Consider the following 24000-nt stretch of genomic DNA (forward strand, 5'->3'; position numbering starts at 1 on the left):
GCAGGTGTAAGCGCTTTATGAAAGTTGACCATTTTTAGGTATGTAAGCTAATGCAATTTCGAGCAGCAGTTCGTTTAATTCAGAAAAATAGGCCCAGCTGATTTTGACCTAGCACTGCAATGTTTAGAGAAGTGAAGCAGGAAAAAAGGAGCATCAACCATGAACGAGGAATCGATCCAATGAGCTATTCTGCCTCTGGTAAATATTGTGCAAATGCCTTATCACTGCTATCCATTTACAAAAACAAAAAGCCTATTGTCAGTTTCTGTATATCAAATACTAGATTAGACCTGTGAAACCTGTAAAATATATACAAAATATAATTATCACCAGAGCTATGTATTTTCTAACTTTCAAAATAAACCACAAAGAGAGAGAGAGAGAGAGAGAGAGAGAGAGAGAGAGAGAGAGAGAGAGTGTGTGTGTGTGTGTGTGTGTAGGCCTATAATTTCAGTGTCAGTACTAGTACCGAGTTTGTCTCTTTAAATACAGACAGGTATACTTCCTATTCCAACACATGCACTTACAAACACATGACCATGCGCACAGCATTTCTTCCCGCTGTTTGCAGAGAAAGTCAGAATATACAGAGCTGTACATTATTTAAATTACAAAAAATGATGGAGGCGATGAACATCAGCACGTGTAATTGAAAACAAAAACGGCTGTGAGCTACGAAAGGATATATATACACATGTGGGGAAGGGCGTTCTTATTGTTAAAAACACTGAAGACTCTAAGGATGATCTACAAATCCAATATGCTTCTCCAGCAAAGTCAAAAAGGCGGGGTCATCATTGACCAACATACAATTGCAATAGAACTTGCCACGGTTAGGAACATGAAAATGAGAGTCCAGGTGAGGTATGGAGATTTCACAGCAGCACTGAATCAACTCTTGAGTTTGCATCCACTGGGATCTCTCAATAAAAACCCCGGAGTGTGTCAATTCCAGGCTATCCTTCACACTGCATGTGGTGCTGACCTGCAGGTGCCATCTAGTCGCTTGTCAAGTTGGCTAAGAGAAACTTTTCCCAATTGACTGTTTAGCTGGCAAAGACACCTAGAAAACAAAAGGCAGCTTCTTGGGTAAAAAAGTCAGAAGAAACCTCAACAACCATGTAATAGAAAGATGAAATGACGGAAGTCTCGTATGTATCAAGAAACTAAGGAAGACACAAAATGCCTGAGGCAGAAAGACTTTAAAATGGGTGAGAAATCTACCCCTCCATATGTTGTTGAACAAGAACTCCCATAATCCCTGCCCATAAACCATGTTATAATAGAGCTGGTGATTTCTACCACTAGAGAAGGCCACTTTCAGGTCAGGAGCCCCAACCTTGGGCAACCTAGCAAGACAATCAGAGCACAACCACATATGCCCAGTTATTGCGAGTTTCCACACAGGAAGGGTACTTCTGTTGCCTTCTCCTAGGGTAGAAAGAAAAAAATATAATGAAACAATAATCTCTTCCTCATTAAAGAATATTTCCTTCTCCAACCCAGTTTGATAACCTGGTGTTGCTTTTATTTTTAATCCTTTTTCTTCTCTCTTTCTTTCCCAGGATAAAAAAGAGTGTAATTTTATCTGGATTGCGTTCATAGCAGCCTGATGACATTGTTCAAAAGGAAGATTATGGCAAAGGATTTACAATAGCATAATGAGATTATTTCTCTCCTTTACTAATGCCATGTTATCCTCTTAAGAGTAAAAAGGCTAAGTTCTAGAATTAAAAGTTATTACTATTATGAAAATGAATATCAGAAAATTGCCCTGCTCTCTAGGAAGTGGAAAAATAATTAAACCAAAGACAAGCAGTTAGCTGAGAATGACATACTTGTCATCATTGTTCATATGCTTGCATCAAGGTCTTTGTACTTTTTAGAATTAGAATGCATCCAACGGAACACTGACAACATATATACCAGCGGCATATTCTTTCGCAGTGGTATAGGTGCTTCATCCAAGAAAGGCGTGGCGGTGGCCACATGAGAATAGACCTTTTCAGTGGGAGCCCCTGTTTGTGGAGCTTCACCTCAGGAAAACAATCCCTGCAACCAGGAAGCATTTTTGACAGCTTCCAAATGGGAATCAAAATATTTAAATCATCCTTTAGAGCTCTTCTTAAAATTTCTACTATGGCAGAATATGTAAAATGGAAGAAGGGCAGAATAAAAGTGGAATACATTTTTAAAAAGTAGATTATACCTCTTGCAAAATTCTGCTTCTCTTTGCCATACTTGGAGTAAAGTCCAATGTACTTGGTTGAATTCTTCTGCTGGTCCTGCTTTCCTCAACCTTCCTGTCCCAGTTTCTCATTCCTGCCATTCTGGCAAATTCAGAACCTGACTGTACTCACTGCTCCTCATGGAACTTTGAATTGCAGGAGAAAGTCAATTCCCCCCCCCCCCCCCAATAGCTCTTTTGAAGCTTTTCCAGCACAACATAGCGGGATCTTGAGTCAGCTCAGCCACCCAGAAATCAGTTTAGTTACTTTTGTTGTTCTGTTAAGCTTTGCAGGGTTTGCACAGGTACCTCTTTCTAAAAGACTCTTCATTTGGTGCTCTGCTAGTCATACAGTCCCGCTATATGTGGTGGGCATTTGGTTCTCCAGGTGGTGCAAGAAGCATTCTGGTTCTATTTTAGCCCATTTTAGGCCTTTAGGCCTACTCATCCACTTTTGCTTCCAGTGTTTTATTTACATCTTTCCAGTTCCGTATCGCACATTGGCTATGACTGCACATGTTAACCGATAGTTCTATGCAAAAGAGTTCTATGCTCAAAAGTCTCCATTCTCCCATGCTCTTGGCCATGCTGCTTTGGGAGCAACAACCCACAAATCTTGGCTTGTCATGTCATCTGGGTTCATGGTCTCCCCAAACATCAGAACCACTCTTCCGGATAGAGCAAGGGGAAGAGCCATTTTTAGAACACTTCCCAAATTTGCTAGCATCGCAAGGCTACAAGCTGTGAGAAAATCCTGCTGGCAGCTTTCATTCAAAGGATGGATCCCTTTCTTAGATGACCACTGCAGAACCACCGACACATTTCCACTCTTCACTAGTGGCACTGAATCAGGACACTGCTTTGCAGAAGATGGATTAATAAATTCATTTCCATCTGGACGTTCTTGGGTCTTACCACTGCTTTTGTGCATTATGTCTTTTGCTAATGCTCCAGAAACCTGTGCAGAGAGAGCTTGTTGAACAAGGGAGAAATGCCTTTTGAAGGGATGTTTTTCCCTCCTCACTGCTCTCCACACCCACTTCTTCCTTTTTGTCTATTTAATCACCCTCAGCAAGAGCATCAGACTGCATCTCCTTCAAACACCTGCTGGTGCCAGTCAAGTCCTTCCCATTATTCCCTTCTTCTGTTTCAAATGCAATCGAATCTGCTTGTGTTGCACACGTTTCACTTCTTGTGTAATTAGTGCAATTTCAGTTTTCTGCATATTCTCCCAGGAAAGGAAACACATACTTTCTGCACAAATGAGAAAAGCATTTTAAGTGATAAGCAGTGTTTTCATCTGCATTACTTCACACTACATAAATCAGTCCTGCAAGCATTATGGTCAGTGTAGAATTTGAAGTGGAGACCTATCCTCTTTTATGTTCATTCTCTGAAATAAGTATGTTGTCAGATATGTACAGCCTTCTTTACGAGTGACATAGTCATTCAGCTGTGCCAGACTTTTGGGAACTCACAATAACATTTGTTAGTTTGGATCCCAAGCTTCTGTGCTATGGTGCATACACATCAAAGACTCACATTAAGAAAATTTAAAAAGTAACATTCAAAATGTGGCATCAAGTCATACAGGAAAGCCTCACTTAGCAGATTCTTTTTTTAAAAAAATCATGATTACTGATCTACATTCAAATCAGGATTGAAACTAGACAGATGTGCCAAAAAACCACACTTAAACCCATCTCGATTTGAAATTATTCTTATCATAAAATAAGAATAAAATTTAGAATGAAAAACAAACTGTGCACCAACCTTTTGAAGAGGAAGAATCCTTTCAGCAGTATTTCAGTTCAGATGTAACGTAGCAGTGAATGCAGTGAGGAGGGGAAAGGGCTCCAGCCACACATATATCCTTCAAAGAAAGGAGAGAATCAGCTTATCAACTAGGAAAACCCTTGGAACTCTGTTAGATCAACTTTGCAACTGAAGACAACTTAACATCATTCTAGTAACTGGTTTTCATGTAAAGTCAACGCCTGAAAGAGTTTTTAAGTCTCTGCCATCTGTATCACATTGCATATTCTCATAGTTTACGTAAAAATAATTTCCTATCTATGATATGTTTAGGTTTCATAGAGAGCTCATTTTAAAACCTTGCCAAAACAGCCTGTGCAAAACATTTAAGACTTCTTTTATAAAATGTAGTGGTCTTTTTCTAAGGCAGCATTCTTTTACTGGCCCATGTATGTATGATAGTTAGTGCAGGTATCAACCTACCTCCATTTATCTATCTTAACAACAATCAATCATATGTAAAAACAAAACAAAAACAAAACTAGCTTTTGCTTTTCAAAAAACAAAACAAAAATAAGGCCATCTATTGCACAGCCACAGGACGCGGGTGGCGACGTGGGTAAAACCTCAGTGCCTAGGGCTTGCCAATCGCATGGTCGGCGGTTCGAATCCCCGCGGCGGGGTGAGCTCCCGTCTTTCGGTCCCAGCTCCTGCCCACCTAGCAGTTCGAAAGCACCCCTAAGTGCAAGTAGATAAATAGGTACCGCTTTATAGCAGGAAGGTAAATGGCGTTTCCGTGTGCTGCGCTGGTGCTGGCTCGCCAGAGCAGCTTCGTCACGCTGGCCACGTGACCCGGAAGTGTCTCCTCGGCCTCTTAAGTGAGATGGGCGCACAACCCTAGAGTCGGACACGACTGGCCTGTACGGGCAGGGGTACCTTTACCTTTACCTTTATTGCACAGCCAGGGCACTTTCTGTCCTCTAGATCCTGTTAAGACTCTACCTCTTCTAAATCCCACAGATACAGGCTCAAATAATGCACGATAACACATGCACATTAGAGATAAACTTCAACATTTGGGAGTAGCTGCATGTAGTTACGCTTGCATGTAACAATATGAATTTTAAATCTTTGAGTGCTAGTCCCTAGGCAGCCACAGCAGCAGCACCTACATACAAGAGGGAGGTATAATCAAGGCTGGGGGAACCCAAAGACTTACTCAAGTAAAAAAGATAGGCAGGAAGCAGGTGGAAAACCCGAGAGGGAGTGGGAAGAGGGGTGGCCTGGAATTCTGAATAGAAGCCTTCAACACTGCAACATTTTAATGCAGGGCTGCACTTGTTTGTACTATTTGGTGGGCACCTTAAGATACCTAAAAGCTAGTCTCAACTGATCACTGTATTCTGCAGGTGTGGGCCTCCCACAGATACCATCTTATCAGTACAGGAATTGGGCCTTTAAGCACTGGAATTCCCTCCTCTTGAACAGTAGAAAGGTGCCATCTCTGTTGTCTTTACTGAAGAGCTTCCTTTTTCAACAAGTGTTTTAAGCAGAGATCTTTTCCAGTCTGCACCTGTACTCACTTTTTAAATAGCTGGTTTAAGTGTATTATCACTTGTGTGTGTGCCACCCTGGGCTCCTTTGGGAGGAAGGGGTGGGATATAAATCTAAAGAACAGTAATAGCTATGATAACAGTAGCTTTCCTAATGTGCCCTATTGGAAATGGATGGCTATCACTTTCACTAAATAAATATTTATAGCATTCACATAATCATTTTGCTGGTAAGGATTTTGCAACAGCATACAGAATTCAGGGGTGGCTTGCAATAGCAGCAGCCTGAAATTAATCCAGCACAAGCCAAGCAAAGGAACTGGAGTGTGATATTCCTAAGGCTGTAGACATGCTGCAAACAACGTCTGAAGGTCATCTACAGTTCATCTATCTAGCTTTCTTTCTCTTTATCATCATGACAGACTTTGGCACTGTTTCTGTGAATGTCTTGTTATCCAACGGCTGTGTATTTTTCTGCTTCCAAAGGGTTGATGACACATGTTGCCAGAGTCATGTCTTATTATGACTGTAATCAGGAGTTCTGGGCACAAATTTCTTCAGAGCAAGGCAATATTGAGGTCTTTAAGAAAGAACCTTCTACTTATTTGCAGTAGCACCATCATGATCCACAAGCCATTCCAGTGGTATTTTAAATCTTAAAACTTGTCTTTTTTTTAAATAAATTTTTATTAAGTTTTCTTTTACAAATAATTTTGACAACCGTGTTTACAAATTTACGATTTTTTGAACTTCCACCAGCACCTCCCTCAATCATCCATTTTTCATATCTTTACGCATTTTCTATGTAATATTGCTGATTTGAAATTAACCTTCCGTCTCAGTTCCATTCTTACAATATACCTTATATCTTAAAACTTGTCAAGCTTATTGTGCTGGGGGTTGAGCAGCAGCCCAGCCTAACAGAAGTAAGGGAGAGTAAGCAGAGCAGCCTGCTCTTGGGGGTTTTTTAATTGCTTTTCAGAAACTGGAAATGATGTGCCTGCAGTAAAAAAACAACAACTACAGTGCTCCCAAATGGCCACATTTCCTTGAAAAGGGGAAACCTAAAACTGGAAATCCTTTTTGAACATTCAAAAATGCTTCACATTGTCTCTTGTGCATGCACTGGATCACCATGATCCCCCGATCTCTGTGCTCTGCAAGGCTGGACATTTTCTAGAGAACAGGGTGCCTGAGTGATGGTGTTCTGGCAAAGTGTGCCAAGTATACAAGCGGTTACTCTAAAGCCTTATGTCCATTCATTCCTCAAAATGTGTTAGAGCTACACAAGTCACGCTAAAACAGGTGTGGGTAACCTCTGGCAGTGTTAGAAACTCAGATACATAAGCAAGGCACCAAATGGCTCCTTAAACCAGGGTTACAGTCACCAAAACAGAATGTCTGGTTGCCATTTTGGGGCCAGGCAGCTCAAAAGTACCATATTTTTCAATATGACTTCTGGGTTCCTGAAATTTGTTCTGACTGTGCAGATAAAATATCACAGATAGAATTCAAAAAAATGTGTTGCTAGTGGGTGAACACAGGCAAGATCCAATGATTCCTAAGATTCCAGATGATGGAGATGTCAGGTGCTATTGCAAATAGCCGATAGCTAGGTGGCAAAATGAGTCTGGGACATTTCAAACGTTGCCTCTGGCCTTCCAGATATTGCTGAACCATGCTTGCTTTGGTTGATGGGAGTGGTTGATCTAGAGGGTTGAAGGATCCTCACAGCTACCCTAAAAGATCTCCCTGTCATGTACTGGCCAAGGGCAGACCTACCTAAGGCCATGCTAGATGCAACAGGGGCAGGCTGTTTTTCATGTGTCTGCCATGTTCAAATGGTGGAGACTTAACCTATACAGCAAACGTTTTGCACAGGAGAACTGGGGAGGGAAGAAGAAGAAGAAATGGGATGTGGGGAGGCATGGCAGCTGAAGAGAAAGGGCTCAACTCTCCTCAGTCACACAACCCATTGAAAGTTAAAGCTACACTCATTGACTCTTCACCTCACCCCATCACTTTATAAGTGAATGGGGCAAACAAACAAGAGCCCTTCCCGTCTAACCTGGCCCTTAAGTTTCAAAGATGGAATTCTAGCAGATGCTTTCAAACCTCTTGTCTTGGCTCTGCCAAATACAAAGCACCCTTGAAGATCTGTAATGATAGAGTTGTAGCTGATGGTCACAATATGGTCTGACATTTCGTGTTTGCAAGTGAAGAACCCGTTTTTGTATATTTAATGGAATCTGTCTCATAGAATACACGGAATTAGCACCTTATCGCTAGCACAGTTTTATCATTAACTTTTACATTCGTTTGCATTTGACGCAGTGACTCTCAAAGCAACTTTTCCTCAAGGGAATGATTTTTTTTTTTAAAGCACACACAGAGGAAAAAAGTCCACCTACAATTCAATCTTCTTCTAATAATTTATATGACAAGCTTTTGAGTAGAAGAGATTCACTGTTGTTGTCTCTTAACTGCCACTCATGTGCCAGAGGGCTGTTTGTGGACTTGAGAGCCTTGCTCCCCTAAGGGTATCAGTAGAAGTTCTGTGTCTTAAACTGTCAGGAGCAGAAGTCAGGCAAACTCCATTTAGAATTATTATAAACTCAAAGTCCCTGTTTTGAACAACTCTGCTATCTCTCACCTATACAAATGTGTATATTTGCATAGCACAAACTGCAGGAACCTTTAGTTAGCTTGCGACTGCAATGTAAGAATTTGGGTTGAGGAACATACAACATTTCTAGCATTCTAAATTATGTTTCAATTACTGTAAAGCCAACTTTTGCATAAGTTTCAGCCTCATTTTTATCCCAAACTTACTAAAAAGGAAAGATTATTATAAAAAGAATAAAGACCTGTTTTTCACATGCTTACCTAGCTTTTTGGTTGAGCACAATTCTGGTTCAGTTGTGGGGGGTTTTGTTTCTTTTGTGTTCTATATTATTTGACTTGTGAGGGCTGGCATCGCTTCTTTCCAGTGAGTAGTCTTCAGTGTTTTTACAGCAGCGATTACTACAGAAACTACAGCTCTTGCACTTCTTATCTTGGAAGGATGGACAAAACAAAACAAACTGAAAAGAATACTACAATGAATGGCAAAATGATGAAAAAGGTCTGTTTACTACAGCACAAAGAACAATGTGAAAAGGAAGACAAGTTTAAATATTGTTGCATAAGAAAGGGATGAAAATAATACAAGGATGAGAATAAGTAAAATGATAGGCTGGAACATCTGGGAAGGTAAATACAAAGACAAGATAACGCTATGTTAATGAAGCAGCAAACTTAACATTTCAAGTGAAAAGAAAGAAAGAACCACATCTGAGGCCTAATCTTGTGAACTGGGTGTGTGCAGTACAGGTGAGTGCTGCATGGGACAATGAGGCAGGCAGTTCTGAGAAAGCTCTTTCCACCTTGTGCCCGTCCTCCAAAACATGACTAGAGTGAGAAACTAGGATGATGCCAGCAGATTCCAGGAACCCTCTTTATTGTGAGATTTTGTGGGAGAACTGAGTTTGTTCAGCCCTGAATGAGAGCAAGGGTGAATGTGTACAGTCTTGGAGCTGAGAGGAGGTGTGTCAGGAGAAGGATATTGGTCTATATTTATTAGTAACTTGCATTAATGTAACAGTTGTATATGCAACACTGTTGCTGTTGAATTGTATTAAATTGTATTGTTGTTAAATTGCCTCTTGCTGTTGTTTTTGGTTTCTGTAGAGTGCTTAAAGATATTATTATATATTAAGCGCTACAGAAATGGCCTGACCAAAAAAAAAAAGGGGGCAAATATGTACAAGGTCACTTTGAAGCTAGCTGTCTAAAATGACTGTTATGAAATGCCTGCCAACCAATTCCACTGAATTAACCCAAGTTTCAGCATTTTAAGAGAGGAACAAACTGTATCTCAATGTATCTGTACAATTTGTAACAGGAAGTCCTTTCAGCTATGGATAGGGGCCTGAATAGTTTCAGGTTCAGAAGAGATAAGTGCATTTTGCAAGACAGGGAAGAAGAACATCAGAACTGCCCTAGAAAGTACTGGTTAAAATTCAATATCCATCTTCCATACATCTTCATGGCACATAATTCTATATAACCAGGTCACTTCTTTGCATCTCAAATGATAATTATTCAAACATTCTGCCCCTAAGCCAGGTATCTGATCATTTCTGCCATGTTACTATCTCAATTTTAATGTGCACTTGGGGACTCCCTAAACCCTGAGCTGGCCATGGTTTTAACAAGTGGCATATTTCAAAATATCATCCGCTCCCCCAGAATAAACTGCAGCAGAACCTTTGGCCGACAATTTTATTATGGGACCACTTCCGCTTTACTGTTCACTGTATCACCTCCTTACCACAGGAAGTGTCTGGTATTTCTCCTTCACGCTGCCTTCATTTGTCACCGGTGAGTCCAAAGGAAGGGGCAAGCAGACAGGGAGAAGCAGCAGATGGGAACAGGGGGCTCTTGGCAATGGGCTCACGGAAGAGGTGTGGGCAGTTGCCAAGTCATGCCAACCCAGACCAGCCCTGTGTGGTGCTAATAACCCAATTATTAGGACTACGCTACAAACCTGAGGGACGCAGGTGGCGCTGTGGGTTAAAGCCTCAGCGCCTAGGACTTGCCGATCGAAAGGTCGGCGGTTCGAATCCCTGCGGCGGGGTGCGCTCCCGCTGCTCGGTCCCAGCGCCTGCCAACCTAGCAGTTCGAAAGCACCTCCGGGTGCAAGTAGATAAATAGGGACCGCTTACCAGCGGGAAGGTAAACGGCGTTTCCGTGTGCAGCTCTGGCTCGCCAGAGCAGCGATGTCACGCTGGCCACGTGACCCGGAAGTGTCTCCGGACAGCGCTGGCCCCTGGCCTCTTGAGTGAGATGGGCGCACAACCCCAGAGTCTGTCAAGACTGGCCCGTACGGGCAGGGGTACCTTTACCTTTACCTTACAAACCTGAAACTAAGAAAGCCACAGCAAATTTAAACAATGTGCCTTTCGTGATATATAAGAATGTAAGGGAAATGCCAGTCAACCATCCATACAACACCTTGGGCTGAAAGTTTTTACCTAGGCATCTTATGAAGTAAAAGTCTACCTGACTCACTGACAAAGGTTCATCTGTACTTCGATCATCTGAAGACTTTGGAACTTCTAGTGTGTCAATAAAGGCCTGGAGCTCTTTTCTAAATGCCTTCATCTGGGCATTTATTCGGTAAAGAAGTTCGTGCTCCCGTATCCTACTGCCATCATCTTCATCATCCATAAGTCCAAACAGGTCCCCATTTGCCACATAAATTCTTGCCTCTGTTATTATGGTGCTTGTGTCCGAAATCAGGCGGTCAATCGTCTTGCCAAGACGTTCCGCTTCGCAGCGGATGTCCTTCATTTGCTGCCGGTCTGTGAAGCTTTTCTGCCACCCTGCTGGTGCTGGGTAGAAGGATCTAGTGGGGGTCAAGCAACGGATGTTGCGGACCTCCTCTGAGTCACTCTCCCCACCGATGGGACCTTCCCTCTTGCGGTGTGGAGGACGAGAATCATCGTCGCTTTCTTTCTTCCCCGCATCGCTTTCAGCATCACTGTCCCTGGGGCTGCCCCGGATCCCTAGATGAGAGGCCAGGTCATAGCGCTGCATGTTGGACATCAAGACTCGGTTCTCATACTGAAGTTGCATGACCTTACCACTGAGTTCATTGATCTGCATGCGGGCAGCTTTGAGCTCTTCCTGGAGCGCTTCTGTCTTGGCGCTGTCATGATGCCTTGAACTGTCATGAGCCCCAGTCTTGTATTTGTATTTGTTCAGCTCTGCTGTGATGCGCTTGTTTTGTTCTTCTACATCAGCCAAGTTTCTTCTCAGCAGCTCCGTTTCATCTTCAACTAGCTGCAGATGCTGCCGTAACTCAGAGAGCGATTCATTCTGCTCCCCCATGAGCGGGTTGGCTGCCCCTGAGAAATCATCTCCTCTCAAGTCATCAAGCTCTGCTTTCAGCCCTCTGTTTTCTACTTCCAACTCCACTATTTTCCTTCCCAGAATATTGGCTTCTTCCTCTACTAACCTCAGACGAAGCTTGAGTTCTGATTCTCTTGTGGTAGGTGGGCCTCCAGCCTCCCCTTTTGGTAAGGGACTGTCTAGATCACCATAAAATGACCGATATTTTTGTAGTTCATGTTCAAATCTGTCCTTTTCCTTGTCTATTTTGGCCAACTTTTTCCTCATCAGGGTAGCTTCTTCTTTGATGAACTGCAACTGGCATTTCAGATCTTCATTGTCCTCCTTAGAAAAAAGAAAGAAGATCCAACAGTTACTAGACAAGTGATGACATCATTTGACAATTCAGCAAATGATAATTCCAAACAATAGAATAATAGCCCCAGTGAACTCCAGGAAGGTATGATTCTATTTGATACACCTTTCAAATATCAAACAAAAGCAAAATGTGCCACTAAACCTATTTAAAAAATCATTACTCCATGTTCTGAACCTCAAAACCTACTCAGTAGTAGGTTTTACTCTCTACCAAGGGCTATTTTACACATTACACAGAAACAATCTACCAACCATTTGTCAATGTACTATCAACAGGAAGCTGCAACCTATCATAACTCCCTTAACAGTACACCTGTACGACAGACACACTTGTGTTTATTGCATTCACAGGTTATGTTTTAAGGGTTCACCTAAAAACAAGTGATGTGTGAAGTGGCCCTGAGTTTGGTCATGAGAATTGTTAAGATTCTGAAAGCTGAAAATCCCTCTGACCAAGAGATAAAGGACATCAATATAGCAGGAACATGGTCTGTGCCATCTTTTCAAGTAAAATATAGCTGTTTCCATTATTTTTCCAAGTATCATTGTAATAGCCATTCAAGAATAGCCCCAACTTTAAATTTCAGGAGTGCAGATGCTAGGAACTTCTCTATAACTAGCTTCTAAATAGTTTCAAATGGATTGATAGGTATAGATGACAAAATAAATTTATCTGTAGCACAGCTGAGCTGAACACCATTCAGCTATGTGCAACAGTTATACTTGGAGAAGACCTAGCGACAATTCCATTTATTTCAATGGGTTAACACTATATATGACTCTGGTAAACACAACCCAATATATTAAAATATACTGCTATAGTTACTGAAAACAACATTTAAGAATTTGGTTACTAACATTCTACTAAATGAGCACCATAAGAATAGTCACAGTTTTCCAATTATGTTGACTAAGGAAAGGCTTGCACCAATTATTTTTTTTATTTCATAACCCTAAGGTTTACTGGGTTGTGCCATGGGACAGACAGAAGTATTTGAGGTTACCTCAGTGGGTGTCTGCTGTGACTTTTTTTCTGATTTTTGCAAGTCTTTGCTTCCTCTTCTTTTCATGGATTGCTATAAAAAAAGATAAGGTATAGTATGCATTTTACTAAATGTGTTTATTTATTTGTTTTTGAAAACAGCCGTGTATCTCCAACTAATGCACAACAATATATACAAATACAATAAAACATTTAACTGTTAAAACAATGCAAAATAATAAAACAATTGGCTAATCCTGAGAAAAGTTAACAACTCAATAGGCTTGACTGCAATATAAATCCATTAAACCATAGAAAGCACGTGAAGCTTTTTCAAAAACCAGATGTTGTTTTCCCCAAAAAATATTGGTTGCTCCACAGTTCAGAGACCAGGATATTTTTATACAATTCAGGTTGTTGTTCATCTGTATAACATACTTTGGAGTACTTTGAATATTAAAAATAATAGTTTGCAAACAGTCCAAAAAAAAAAGTAACATAAAAAACCTCACAAGGAACCAAAAAGCATATTCAACATAACTGCAAACAGACTTTTTGGTTGGAAGTAACTGACCCAAGATAATTGCAAATAGTTGTCTCCCAGATATGTGCCCTTTATTTATCATGATTCTGTAATAGAATGATTTTGATACTACTTTGAAGATCTAAGGATGCAATAAATGAACTCATTTCCCCTCACAAAATACTAAGGTCTGTTTATTTCTTTGGAGGTCTTCAGCAAATGCTCTTAGCGTGGTTTAAAATAAAGCAGTTTTACAGAATATTTTTTAAAATCTCAAAACAAGAGAAAGCAGGAAATAAAACCTCAGCCTTACACACACACAGCCCTACCTAATAATAATTATTTATTTATTTATTTATTTATACCCCGCTCATCTGGCTGGCTTTCCCCAGCCACTCTGGGTGGCTTCCAACAAAAGATTAAAAATACATTAAAACATCAGTCATTAAAAACTTCCATAAACAGGGCTACCTCTAAACATCAGATAGTTGTTTTTTCCTTTGACATCCACACCACCATATCGGTTTAAATGTTGGAACACGTTTAAGGGCTGGGGGTATGAAAAGTTTTTCACCACTTACTAAAAGGAAAACAAAGAAAGTGGCAAGCAAACTTCCCAGAAGGGGAGTTGCAAATATAAAGTGCCACAGTGGAAAAGGCCTGCCACCAACCAGTTCAAAGGGTAACAAAACCAGAGCAAGGCCTCCAGAGCTGATCTTAACAGCCAGGTGCTTTCAAGTGGAAGCAGTGGTCCTACAAGTAGCCTGGCTCTAAGCTGTTTGGGGATTTACAGGTCAAGAGTGACACTTTGAACAGTGTATGGAAACAGACCAGGAACCAGTTTGACTGTTAAGGAATTGGCAAAATGTGTCATTTTTGAACAGACCTCAAAGGCAGCCCCACGTAGAAAGCATTATAGTGAACTAAACAAGATGCTGCCAGTACATAAATAACTGTGGCCAGATGCAAAACATTTGGTTCCTTTGCAGGCAAGAGGTAGACAAGATGACCTTTGGATACTGTCATCCCCTACAGTTCTATAACTTTGACTTGAAGAATGCTGTGTTCCTGCCGCCCCAGTATACCCTACAGCTTTGTGAGGCCCAGTGTTCTGTGAAAAACATTTCATGACAAGTTTAATATCCTCGGTTGCCTGTCTGATGTTTTTAGGTTTGCAAAAAGCAAAGCATTTTTATCCTTTCTTTGAATTTCAACAGAAATTAAAGGCAGTTTTGACAAGCAACGTATTAACAGTTCAGTAGAAAGAGATAGCACTTGTTTACCACTCTTCTACCTCTGTTTTGATTTTGTGTGGAGTGCCCTACCTGGGTGGATGGAGCAGCCAAGTAATTTCGTTGTACCCGAGAGGGGGCAATGACAATAAAGATATTATTATTATTATTATTATTATTATTATTATTATTATTATTATTATTATTATTATGGAATACACAAACTTCATATTGCTTTCAATAGCATATTAAAGTTGATGAAAATTCAGAGGAAAAATAAATAGATAATCCACAACTCGATTTAGCCACGGTACTTGAATTGGATTTAAGGATGGGCCTCTATATGTCCGCATCATAATCATGTGATCCTGGTTTTTTAAAAGTGGCAAAAGTATTCATCTTTACTAGCAGTGATCCACAGTTGTCCATAATCACTGCAAGTAACTAGAAGATGACAGGCTAGCATTCTAAAAGTTAGCTCAGCTAAGAATTCAAATGGAAGTAGAAAAAAGCACCAGTGGTTCTCCCTCCTAGTGCTGGATGGGCCTCTTCCTTATATTCACCAGGGAGGCAAAAAGCCCTACTTTCCTGTTTGTTAGATGCACACTTTTGGGGGGGGGGGGGAGGAAGGAAGCAATGGGTTGTATCCAATGCTTCACACACATACAACTACTGGCACAATGGGACTTTAAATTTGCCTGCTTTCCGTCCAAATCTGCTTTCGAGGGTGACCCAACACTCCACAGCTGATTTTGAGCACATACTGAGGCCTGGGGAGCGGGGGAGAAGAGTGGCGCTGTGGGTTAAACCACAGAGCCTAGGACTTGCCGATCAGAAGGTTGGCGACTCGAATTCCTGCAACTGGGTGAGCTCCCGTTGCTTAGTCCCTGCTCCTGCCAACCTAGCAGTTCGAAAGCACGTCAAAGTGCAAGTAGATAAATAGGTACCGCTCCGGCGGGAAGGTAAACAGCGTTTCCGTGCGCTGCTCTGGTTTGCCAGAAGAGGCTTTGTCATGCTGGCCACATGACCCAGAAGCTGTACGCCAGCTCCCTTGGCCAGTAAAGTGAGATGAGCGCCGCACGACTGGACCTAATGGTCAGGGGTCCCTTTACCTTTACTTTATCAAATACACACCTTTCTGTTCAGTGCAACACTAGGTGCTGTTTTTTCTCATCTTTTGTGCTGTTATAGGGTTGAGATCCATTCCCCCCCTTTTACATTCAAGCTACATGTTCTCCGGCTGTTTTAATTATGCTGAATAATATAGTGCTAGAGTGGATGGGGAACTAACCAACTTGTGTTAAGTTCTCATGAAAATCCTCCTGCTCAGATTTTGCATCTTTCAAATGAAAGTCAACCACACTGAATCATAGAATTGTAGGTTGGAAGGGACCTCGATGATCATCTAGTCCAACTCCCTGCAATGCAGCAATATACAGCTGTCTCATATGGGGATCAAACCTGCAACCTTGGCGTTATTAGCGCCATGCTCTAACCAGCTGAGCTGTGTGAAATCAGGAAGGCCTACTTTCCTGGTATACTGTCATTTTTACAACCATTGAACTAAATCACATTTTTGTAATCTAAACTGCTGGCATCTATTCCAATTAAAGGCAGAGTCAAACCAAAGGCATAGTCATATGCTTCTGGTAATTAGGTTTCTAGGGCAGACACTATCAATCGTGCTTTAAATTAATATAAGTATCTGTTTATTATAAGCAACCAGAATGGCAGCAGGTGCAGAGGAAATATTTCCAAGGCATGATGGCCAGTCATCTGAAAACTGGAACAATAAATTTACTGGATATGCAAGTTTCAACTAAAATTAAATTTCAAATTCCTTATCTGACAAATGTGGTGAATTAAGTATTTGCATACAAACACCTGCAATTCATTCATTCATTCACACACACACACACACACACATATACACCCCTGCCCTCCCAAAAAAATAACAGCCACAGGCAGCTTGGGCAGCAAACAAACAGCAAAACAAAATCAGTTAGGAAAGATGCCAGGCAGACCTCACTAGGTAGAGCATTCCATGGAAGCAACACCTGAATATACAGAACCACAACTGAATAGGCCTTCCTCTCTTGTCACCATCCTTTGAGACTCAGCAAAGGGCAGAACCAAAGAAGGGTCTCAGAATAAGGTCTAAGGATCCAGGTCAGTTCACAGCAGGAAAGGTGTTCCAGATATTATTGGGCCCTGAGCCAGAAAAAGCTTTATAGGTCAAAACCAGCACTTTGAATTGGACTTGGAAGCATACATGTAGCCAGGACAGAGCAGGTTTGCCTCGAATGTGTCAACAGTTGGGCAGATACACTGAAGCTTCTTGAAGGTACTTGAAGCTTCCAACTCATTTTCAAAGGCAGCCCAACATAAAGTACATTGCAATAATTCAGCCCTGAAGTTACCACAGCATAAATTACTGTAACCAAATTTTCTCTGTCCGTTCCATAGACATGATAAAAACAAACCTAACTACTGTGGTAATTATTATTAGCAGCAGTACGAGCAGAAATAAGAGAAGAACTATTCATAATTTGGAGCAGTTATTAGCACTTGTAAACCCAATCCCTGCATACATTCAGATATTACATTTTTTGGTGTTTAATACATACAGATCTACACCCTGTTGCCGAACTAACCAATTAATCAGTGTGGTACAGTGTCACTTTGCACATATTCTACTTCTCCTCATGAGAGAAGAAAAGAATGGTGTAATACCAACTACTGAGGTGTTATGTTACCCAGAAATTACCTGGGTAAGAGTCTCATTTATTTTCTTCCAATACCCTGAGTGTCAAGATATTAATCAATGGTATCACCATCTATCTTCTTTCAGTAATCTCTGCCTGGTTTGTCCTACACGCAGAGATACAGCAGACTTCTTTCTTCTCTGGCTCCTTATTCCATTACAGGAAGCCACAAAATAATTCTTCCTGGTATGGAAACTGGGGACTATTCAATTTTTTTACCAATGAAATGTTCTCTGCACCAACATACATAATTCCAGTGAGACCTTGCCCAAAGATAAGTAATCAACCAATCAAACAATAAATGTGAATTTGAATAAATACCATTTATCACCACCCGAAAACAACAGCAAAGCAGGGTGGGGAGGAGGGGTTGGGAAAACAGAAGCAGCAGAGATATTAAAAATGGGGGCTGGATTAACAGAAACGCACATAAAAAGAGCATCATAAATCCTGGTGTATAATTAGCTGTCAATTAGGATCCAATACGATGTTTAAGAGACAGGATATTTCTGCAGACAATTTAGATTGACAGCGAAAGATGCAAGCCAATACAAACACTCCCTTTCACAGCGTGGGTGCCAGTGAATGATCTAGACCCTTTTGTAATGAGGCACAATGCAACTGGGCCACACCAGCACAATGTAGGCCAAATTTTAACAACTCTTAATATAGCCATTTGAGCACTTCATTAGCAGTTTCATTATCCAAATACAAACCAGTAAATAGTTCAGTAAACCTGAAAGGCTATGTGGATTTATCTATGGCTAATTAATAACACAGGTTATTAGGAAGCACAGCAGTAAGAAAGAAATTTGGGCTAGTAATATTTGAACTGGGTGTTGCAGTTCACTATCACAAATCTCATAGGACTCATGCAGGTTGTTGGATACACTTACAAAGACCACTGGATTATGGCCCATAGTTTTATGTTCTCTAAACTCAATGGGAGTGTAAGTGGTTGAACTAGCAGCTTTGTTTGGCTTTACTTTTTCTAAAAATCCAGTAGCACAGACATGCCTTATTTTAAGGTAAGAAGAGTCCTATTGGATCAGATCAAATGTCTATCCAGTCCAGCCTACCAGATACCTATGAGAATTTCATCAACAAAACAAGAGCACAAGAGCACTCTCAATAGCATTCAAGAATAAATGTATCTCATTTCAAAGACAGGTACAGGGAATGCTTTTCAGCAAACAAATACAAATCTCAAACCTTTCTACTCATCCATGAAAACCAACAATTCACAGTAGAAGGCAAAAACTGACTAAGAGCAAAGGTACGAAAGGGGCAGCCATTTTTAATTCTAGGAACTGTTTACTGTTTCCCTCACTTATGTTCTCATTTCTACGAAGCAAATTATTCATTGCGTTTTAGGATCCTTACTTAGTCAAGCATTCTGAGAATCTCTGAAGTCCTCCTCCATTAAGTGCATGCACTACTATTCCAACCATTATAAAATTCAGGGTAGAATAAAAACTCATTTCCCCAAAAGTAAATACTGATCATTAACCTCTTTCATCCTGTCAAGTTCGTTCTGCAGAGCCTGTTTAGCAATCTCTACTTCTATCAGCTGCTGTCTTAACTTTTCATTTTCATCTTCTGTGGTGGTACGTTTTTCTTCCACGTTTTCCAACTCATGGTGAAGTCTCACTGAAACGTCTTTTGCAACCTAATGGAACAGAATTTTAAAATTTAAAGACAACATTTTTGTGGCGAAGATAATTATGGGTTGTATACAGTGCTGTTTTTCAAAAAAAATGTTTAGGGGTACTCTCATTTTGACTCAAGAAAATCATGATTTTATAGTTCAAATTGGGGGAAATAAATACAGTAAATGGACAAAAGTACAAAGATTCACAAAATATTTAGGGGTATGCATACCCCTGCGTCCCCCCAGAAAAAAGCGCTGGTTGTATACAATGTTAGTCATACTCAGCATAGACACCTGAAAATTAATAGGCATAACTCACTTAGGTCAATTGATGCAATGGGTCTACTCTTAAGTTTGATACAACCCTATGATCATGTGATGTTTATAATCCTGTTTTCAGCCAACAAAAACAGAGCTGATTAGTGTATTTTAGAGCCAGAATGGCATTCTGATTAGTTTTGTCTCCAATCCAATTCCATTAGAAGTCTCCACTGATTTTAAAAACATGAGTGCCTTCATCACAAATATTTAGGCACCAGGCCAAAACTCTTCTCACAGGCCTTTGGCTAATTAAATACTTTATATGGCCTTTTAAACTGTGGGGGGTATTGTTTTTGTTTGTTACTATGGTATGTATTCTTTTTACATATATATTGTAAACCATCCTGTAATCCTTGGGTGAAGGGTTTTACAGAAATTTAATTTAATTTAATTTCTTCTTCTTCTTCTTCTTCTTCTTATTATTATTATTAAAGCTCAGTTCACATACACTCTAGCTTATTCCTGATTATTTCCAGACAGTGTGACTCTGAGCACTGGTAGTATCCCATGATTACAGGACTTAGGTAGTACTTGTATATGGAATTTCTAGGTCAAAGACCAACTCTCTATCTATTAGAACACTGGACACAATGCTACCCAAAGCTGGATTTTAACATGGGAGTCTCACTTGCTTTTTCGGTGAAACCTATTTACAACTGGAACTGTACACCTTATAATTACTGTATTTTTCGCCCTATAGGACGCACCATCCCATAAGGCGCACCTAGTTTTTTGGGGGGGAAATAAAAGGGAAAAAATTATTTTCCCCCCCAGGCATGGGGCTGGGGCAGGGGAGGCCCACCCAAGCTTCCCCCGACCCCAGCCCCCAAACAGGCAGCTCTCTGCAAGCCGTGGGAGCCCAGCGCTGGCTCCCGCTGCTTGCTGAGAGGTCCGCGAAGCCTGGACGCGCTGAGCTCAGCGCGCGCAGGCTTCAGCATGCAGGCAACTCTCCGCAAGCAGCAGGAGCGCTCCCGCTGCTGGCGGAGAGGTCCGTGAAGCCCGGAGAGCGAGAGGGGTCGGTGTGCACCGACCCCTCTCGCTCTCCAGACTTCACCGAAAGCCTGCATTCGCCCCATAGGACGCACACACATTTCCCCTTCATTTTTGGAGGGGGAAAAGTGCGTCCTATAGGGCGAAAAATACGGTAGTTAATTAATCAAGTAACACTTTAGTAGATAAATCATGGGTAGCAATTTTATTTGGTGAGTACAGATTTTCACTTTTTGCTCTAGAAGGGCAAACATTTATTTTTGAGCTATTTTGCTTCTAGTATGCAAAATGGAATGCAAAGGAAACCCTTAAAATGGCTTTTCTTTCTAATAATGAGTGGTGAATTACAGATTGTATCCAACCTATATCACACTCAAAGCATACTCAGTGAAAACAATCAATACAACTTAAAAGTTCATTGTTTTCTACTGCAAGTATAATTTAATTGGATTCAACCCTCTATTAAATTCTAAGTTATATTTTCAAGATGTGTCAATGGGCAGATTCATTTCAAGCTAAGAGGCTCTGGCATTACAGAAATGTATTTCAGCTTATTAACGGATCAATGAATTAGTTAAAAGCAGCAGTGAACAACATGGTGGGTTGGTGGCTGCACCGCTCACCTGACCTCCCTTCCAGCCGAGTCACTGAGGCGTCAGGCAGTGAGGTGCAAACATGCCAGTGGAGCCAACCTGTCACTCCAGTTCGCCCTTTCTACTGCGCTGTCTTTGTCCTCCCTTCTTTCCATCCCAATATGCAGTAGTGGCTCAGCTGAAGAGAGGTCAAGTGAGCAGCACAGCCTCATCCCGCTTTCCACAGAGCTCAGTGGAACAACTGTCAAAGCAACAGAGTGTAACCCACCTGGGAATTTACTCTCTGATAACTAGAAAAGGGGTAAATACAGTAGTACCTCCTGTTACGTAACCCTCTGGTTACGTAAACTTCAGGATGCGAAAGCGGCAAACCCGGAAGTATATGACCAGGTTTCACTGTGCGCGCATGCGCAGAAGCGGTCTTCAGGTTGCAGAAAGCTCAGGATCCGACCGGACAGATCCCGTCCGCAACTGGAGGTACCACTGTATCTGAAAGTGAGCTATCTAGAAAGTGAGTTCTGAGAGTCAGGATCCAGGTTATCAAATTACTGGCCCTCAGAACCATGAGACAAATCAGATCTCTGCTTTCCGTTGAACGACTTGAGCCTACGATACTTGCATAGTCTACCTGTACTTCCCCCTCACTGCCTTCCCACCTACTTGCCAGCTTTTGGTCCTGTTTACCTTCAGGTCTTGCTCCAAGCTTCGCAAAAGTTCTCCGTCAATCTCCCCGGTCTGTGCATAGCGGAGCCTCTTGCGCTCTGCCTTTCGAAGACGGTACTGAAGGATCCTGCAGTTTTTGTTGGCCCTCTCCAATTCGTGGCGCATTTCTTGCAGCTGGCAGGCATCCTCTTCAAAGAAGCTGTCCCTCATCTCATCCATCTCAGTCCTCAACTCATCTATCTCATTCTGGCACCCGTTCAGAAAGGATAGTCGGAAATGCACCAGGCAATGCAAGTTCACATTAATAAAACGAAAGGAAAAATGGGACTTAAGTTGATCTTCACTTAAAACAACAACAACCAGAAGCATCAATCACTATCTTATGTCTGCTCTTCAAACATCACATGTGTGACATGTATACGAAGAGGTAATCAATGATAAAATCATGGGTGGATGAGAGTTATGCAGTGTGGGAAGAACTTGCTTTTTCCACCAGCAGGAGTGGGGAACAGAGGGTCAAATATGGCCCTCCAGGCCTCTTTATAGCTGGCCCTCAGAACTTTCCCTAAGCCATGTGCCCTTCTAAGGCCACACCCCCTTTCACTAGGCAGTGCCCTCGCTGACCCTGCTCCACCCCCTCAAGTGGCTTTCCCTTGCTGGGATGGGATGTGTCTATGGTCTTTTGCTTGCCTGGATGGAAAAAGAGGTGTGTGTGTGTGTGTGTGTGTGTAAAGCTGTGTTTCCCAAACTTGGGTCCTGAGCTGTTTTTGGACTACAACTCCCATCACCCCTAGTTAGCAGGACCAGAGGCCAGGGATCATGGGAACAGCCAAACACACAAGTTTGGGAAACACTGGTGTAGAGCAACTTCTGACAAGTGACTGGATGTAAACTCCTGTAAAAAGGCAAGAGTCATATCCATTGTTCCACCCACTTTTGCCCCTGACCATACCCTCTGGTGTCATGCAACTCCTGGAAGTTGATCCAACACTTAGACTGAAAAAGTTTCCCCACCCCTGTGATACAGCTTACCAGTTCTACATGGGAACACAATTTTGTGTGCTGAGTCTTCACTTTCTCAACACACCATAGCCATAGCTAGACAGCGGAATGATGGCTTGCTACTCCGCTGAACATTTTACCACTAACTGTAAAAGTGTAGATGTACTCTTAAAGACATGCCTGGAATGCAAGACCCTTCCCTCACGGATGAGACAAACTGTAGAGGGAATGTGATCTGAAAAGAGTAATTGTTATGCTGTTATGTTAAGCATTCTCCCTTAACATTCAGAATAAAGTATGTCATGAAGGCACAAGTGCATGCAGCAAACAGGATGGATGGCTTCCTCTGCTGGATGAAAAGCCAGGGCCTTACCATTGCACAGCATGTCAGCCATGCATGTTTGAGAGCGTCTGAAGGGAAAACACGTATGTGACATGTGAGAAGCATGCCACAGGGAGTGATTATGAGGCAAGGCGCACACTATATAGTGCTTTTCGCCATCTGTGGGCTACCATCAGGTCTGAAATGGCCAGGGCTAGTTTCTTCCAAGGGAGCTCAACTTTTCTGAGGCAGAAGTTTCCCACATTTTACCAAGGGAAGAGAACAACAGGAAGCTGCACCATTAAGAACTAGAATGGAATATAATGGTTTTCCTTTTCGGGGGCGGACAAAAACGACTATCGTTTGTACAACTCCAGATAACACCCCCCCCCATCTTAGCAGCAGGTGCAAGAAAAGGGGAAAGAAAGCAGGGGTCCGTCCTTTGGGGGGGGGGATGTTATCTGTTCTCTATCACTTCGCTTCCTACAAGCCGGATTGACAACAGAAGAAAGCAGAATAAAGGGCTCCCCTGCCCCTCCCGGCTGGGCCACACCCTCCGCCCTCCTCTCCTCCTGCTCACCTTGAGGGCCTCGTTCTCCTCCTGCAGCTTCTCCATCTCCTCCTGCAGCTGCTGCCCAGGGTTCAGGCTGAGGGCGCCTTCGGGGCCCGGGGCTCCGCCGCGGCCGCTGCCCTCTTCGGGCCCAGCCAGCGCCATTGGAGACTGGGTCGGCGAGGCGGCGGGAGGCGCAGGCTGGGGCTGCTCCTCCGCTGAGGCGCTGCCGTCGCCCTGGTTGCTTTGCATCTGGGCCGACCGCCCCTACGGCACCGGCCTCCTTCTGGGACGGGAGGCCAGGCGCTCAATTGGCGGGCATCCTTCCGCCCGCCCGGGCCTGCCCCTTCCCTGCGCCACAAGAAGATGGAGGAGCCGGCGCTGCCTCCTTCCCCCCCCTTGCTTTGCAGAGAGAGACCTGCCGGCTTCCCCCCGGACTTGGGCGGCGGCTGAGCAAGCGCAAAGCCAGCCGCCCGCCCTCCGTCTGGGGGGCTGTCGGGAGCCCCGAGCTCGGCGCCTTCGAGAGGCGCGGCCTGCCTGTCAGCCGGCGGTCCCCGCC

The 24000-nt window shown here is 42.4% G+C and overlaps 1 protein-coding gene across 11 annotated transcripts; it reads right to left on the bottom strand.

The window, feature by feature from the left end:
• LOC310841397 (microtubule cross-linking factor 3-like) lies at window positions 1-23996 on the bottom strand. 11 transcript variants are annotated; one of them, XM_083732406.1, is made up of 9 exons: window positions 23472-23996; window positions 21589-21813; window positions 18860-19018; window positions 12852-12923; window positions 10639-11814; window positions 8422-8618; window positions 4001-4100; window positions 2210-3481; window positions 1-1063 (listed from the first exon to the last, which is right to left on the bottom strand). In XM_083732406.1, exons 1-6 carry the CDS (start codon window positions 23691-23693, stop codon window positions 8451-8453), a joined length of 2022 nt encoding a protein of 673 aa, XP_083588532.1. In that variant the 5' UTR covers window positions 23694-23996; the 3' UTR covers window positions 1-1063; window positions 2210-3481; window positions 4001-4100; window positions 8422-8450. The 11 variants fall into 11 exon arrangements, with proteins under 11 accessions (XP_083588532.1, XP_083588533.1, XP_083588540.1 ...); XM_083732408.1 differs by lacking the exon at window positions 1-1063 and adding an exon at window positions 22750-22804 and having other exon boundaries at window positions 2558-3481; window positions 23472-23545; XM_083732407.1 differs by lacking the exon at window positions 2210-3481 and having other exon boundaries at window positions 8422-8590; window positions 10648-11814.
• Window positions 23997-24000: the final 4 nt, after the last annotated feature.

This window comes from Podarcis gaigeae (assembly GCF_964106915.1).
Source record: "Podarcis gaigeae genome assembly, chromosome: 3".
NCBI classification, from domain to species: domain Eukaryota; kingdom Metazoa; phylum Chordata; class Lepidosauria; order Squamata; family Lacertidae; genus Podarcis; species Podarcis gaigeae.

Coding starts and splice junctions, on each gene's coding strand:
- LOC310841397 (XM_083732409.1), bottom strand. CDS start 23,693: ATGCAAAGCAACCAGGGCGACGGCAGCGCCTCAGCGGAGGAGCAGCCC. Junction 21,814..23,471: donor AGGAGAACGAGGCCCTCAAG/GTGAGCAGGAGG, acceptor AACGGGTGCCAG/AATGAGATAGATGAGTTGAG. Junction 8,619..10,638: donor AACCTTTGTCAGTGAGTCAG/GTAGACTTTTAC, acceptor TATTCTTTTCAG/TTTGTTTTGTTTTGTCCATC.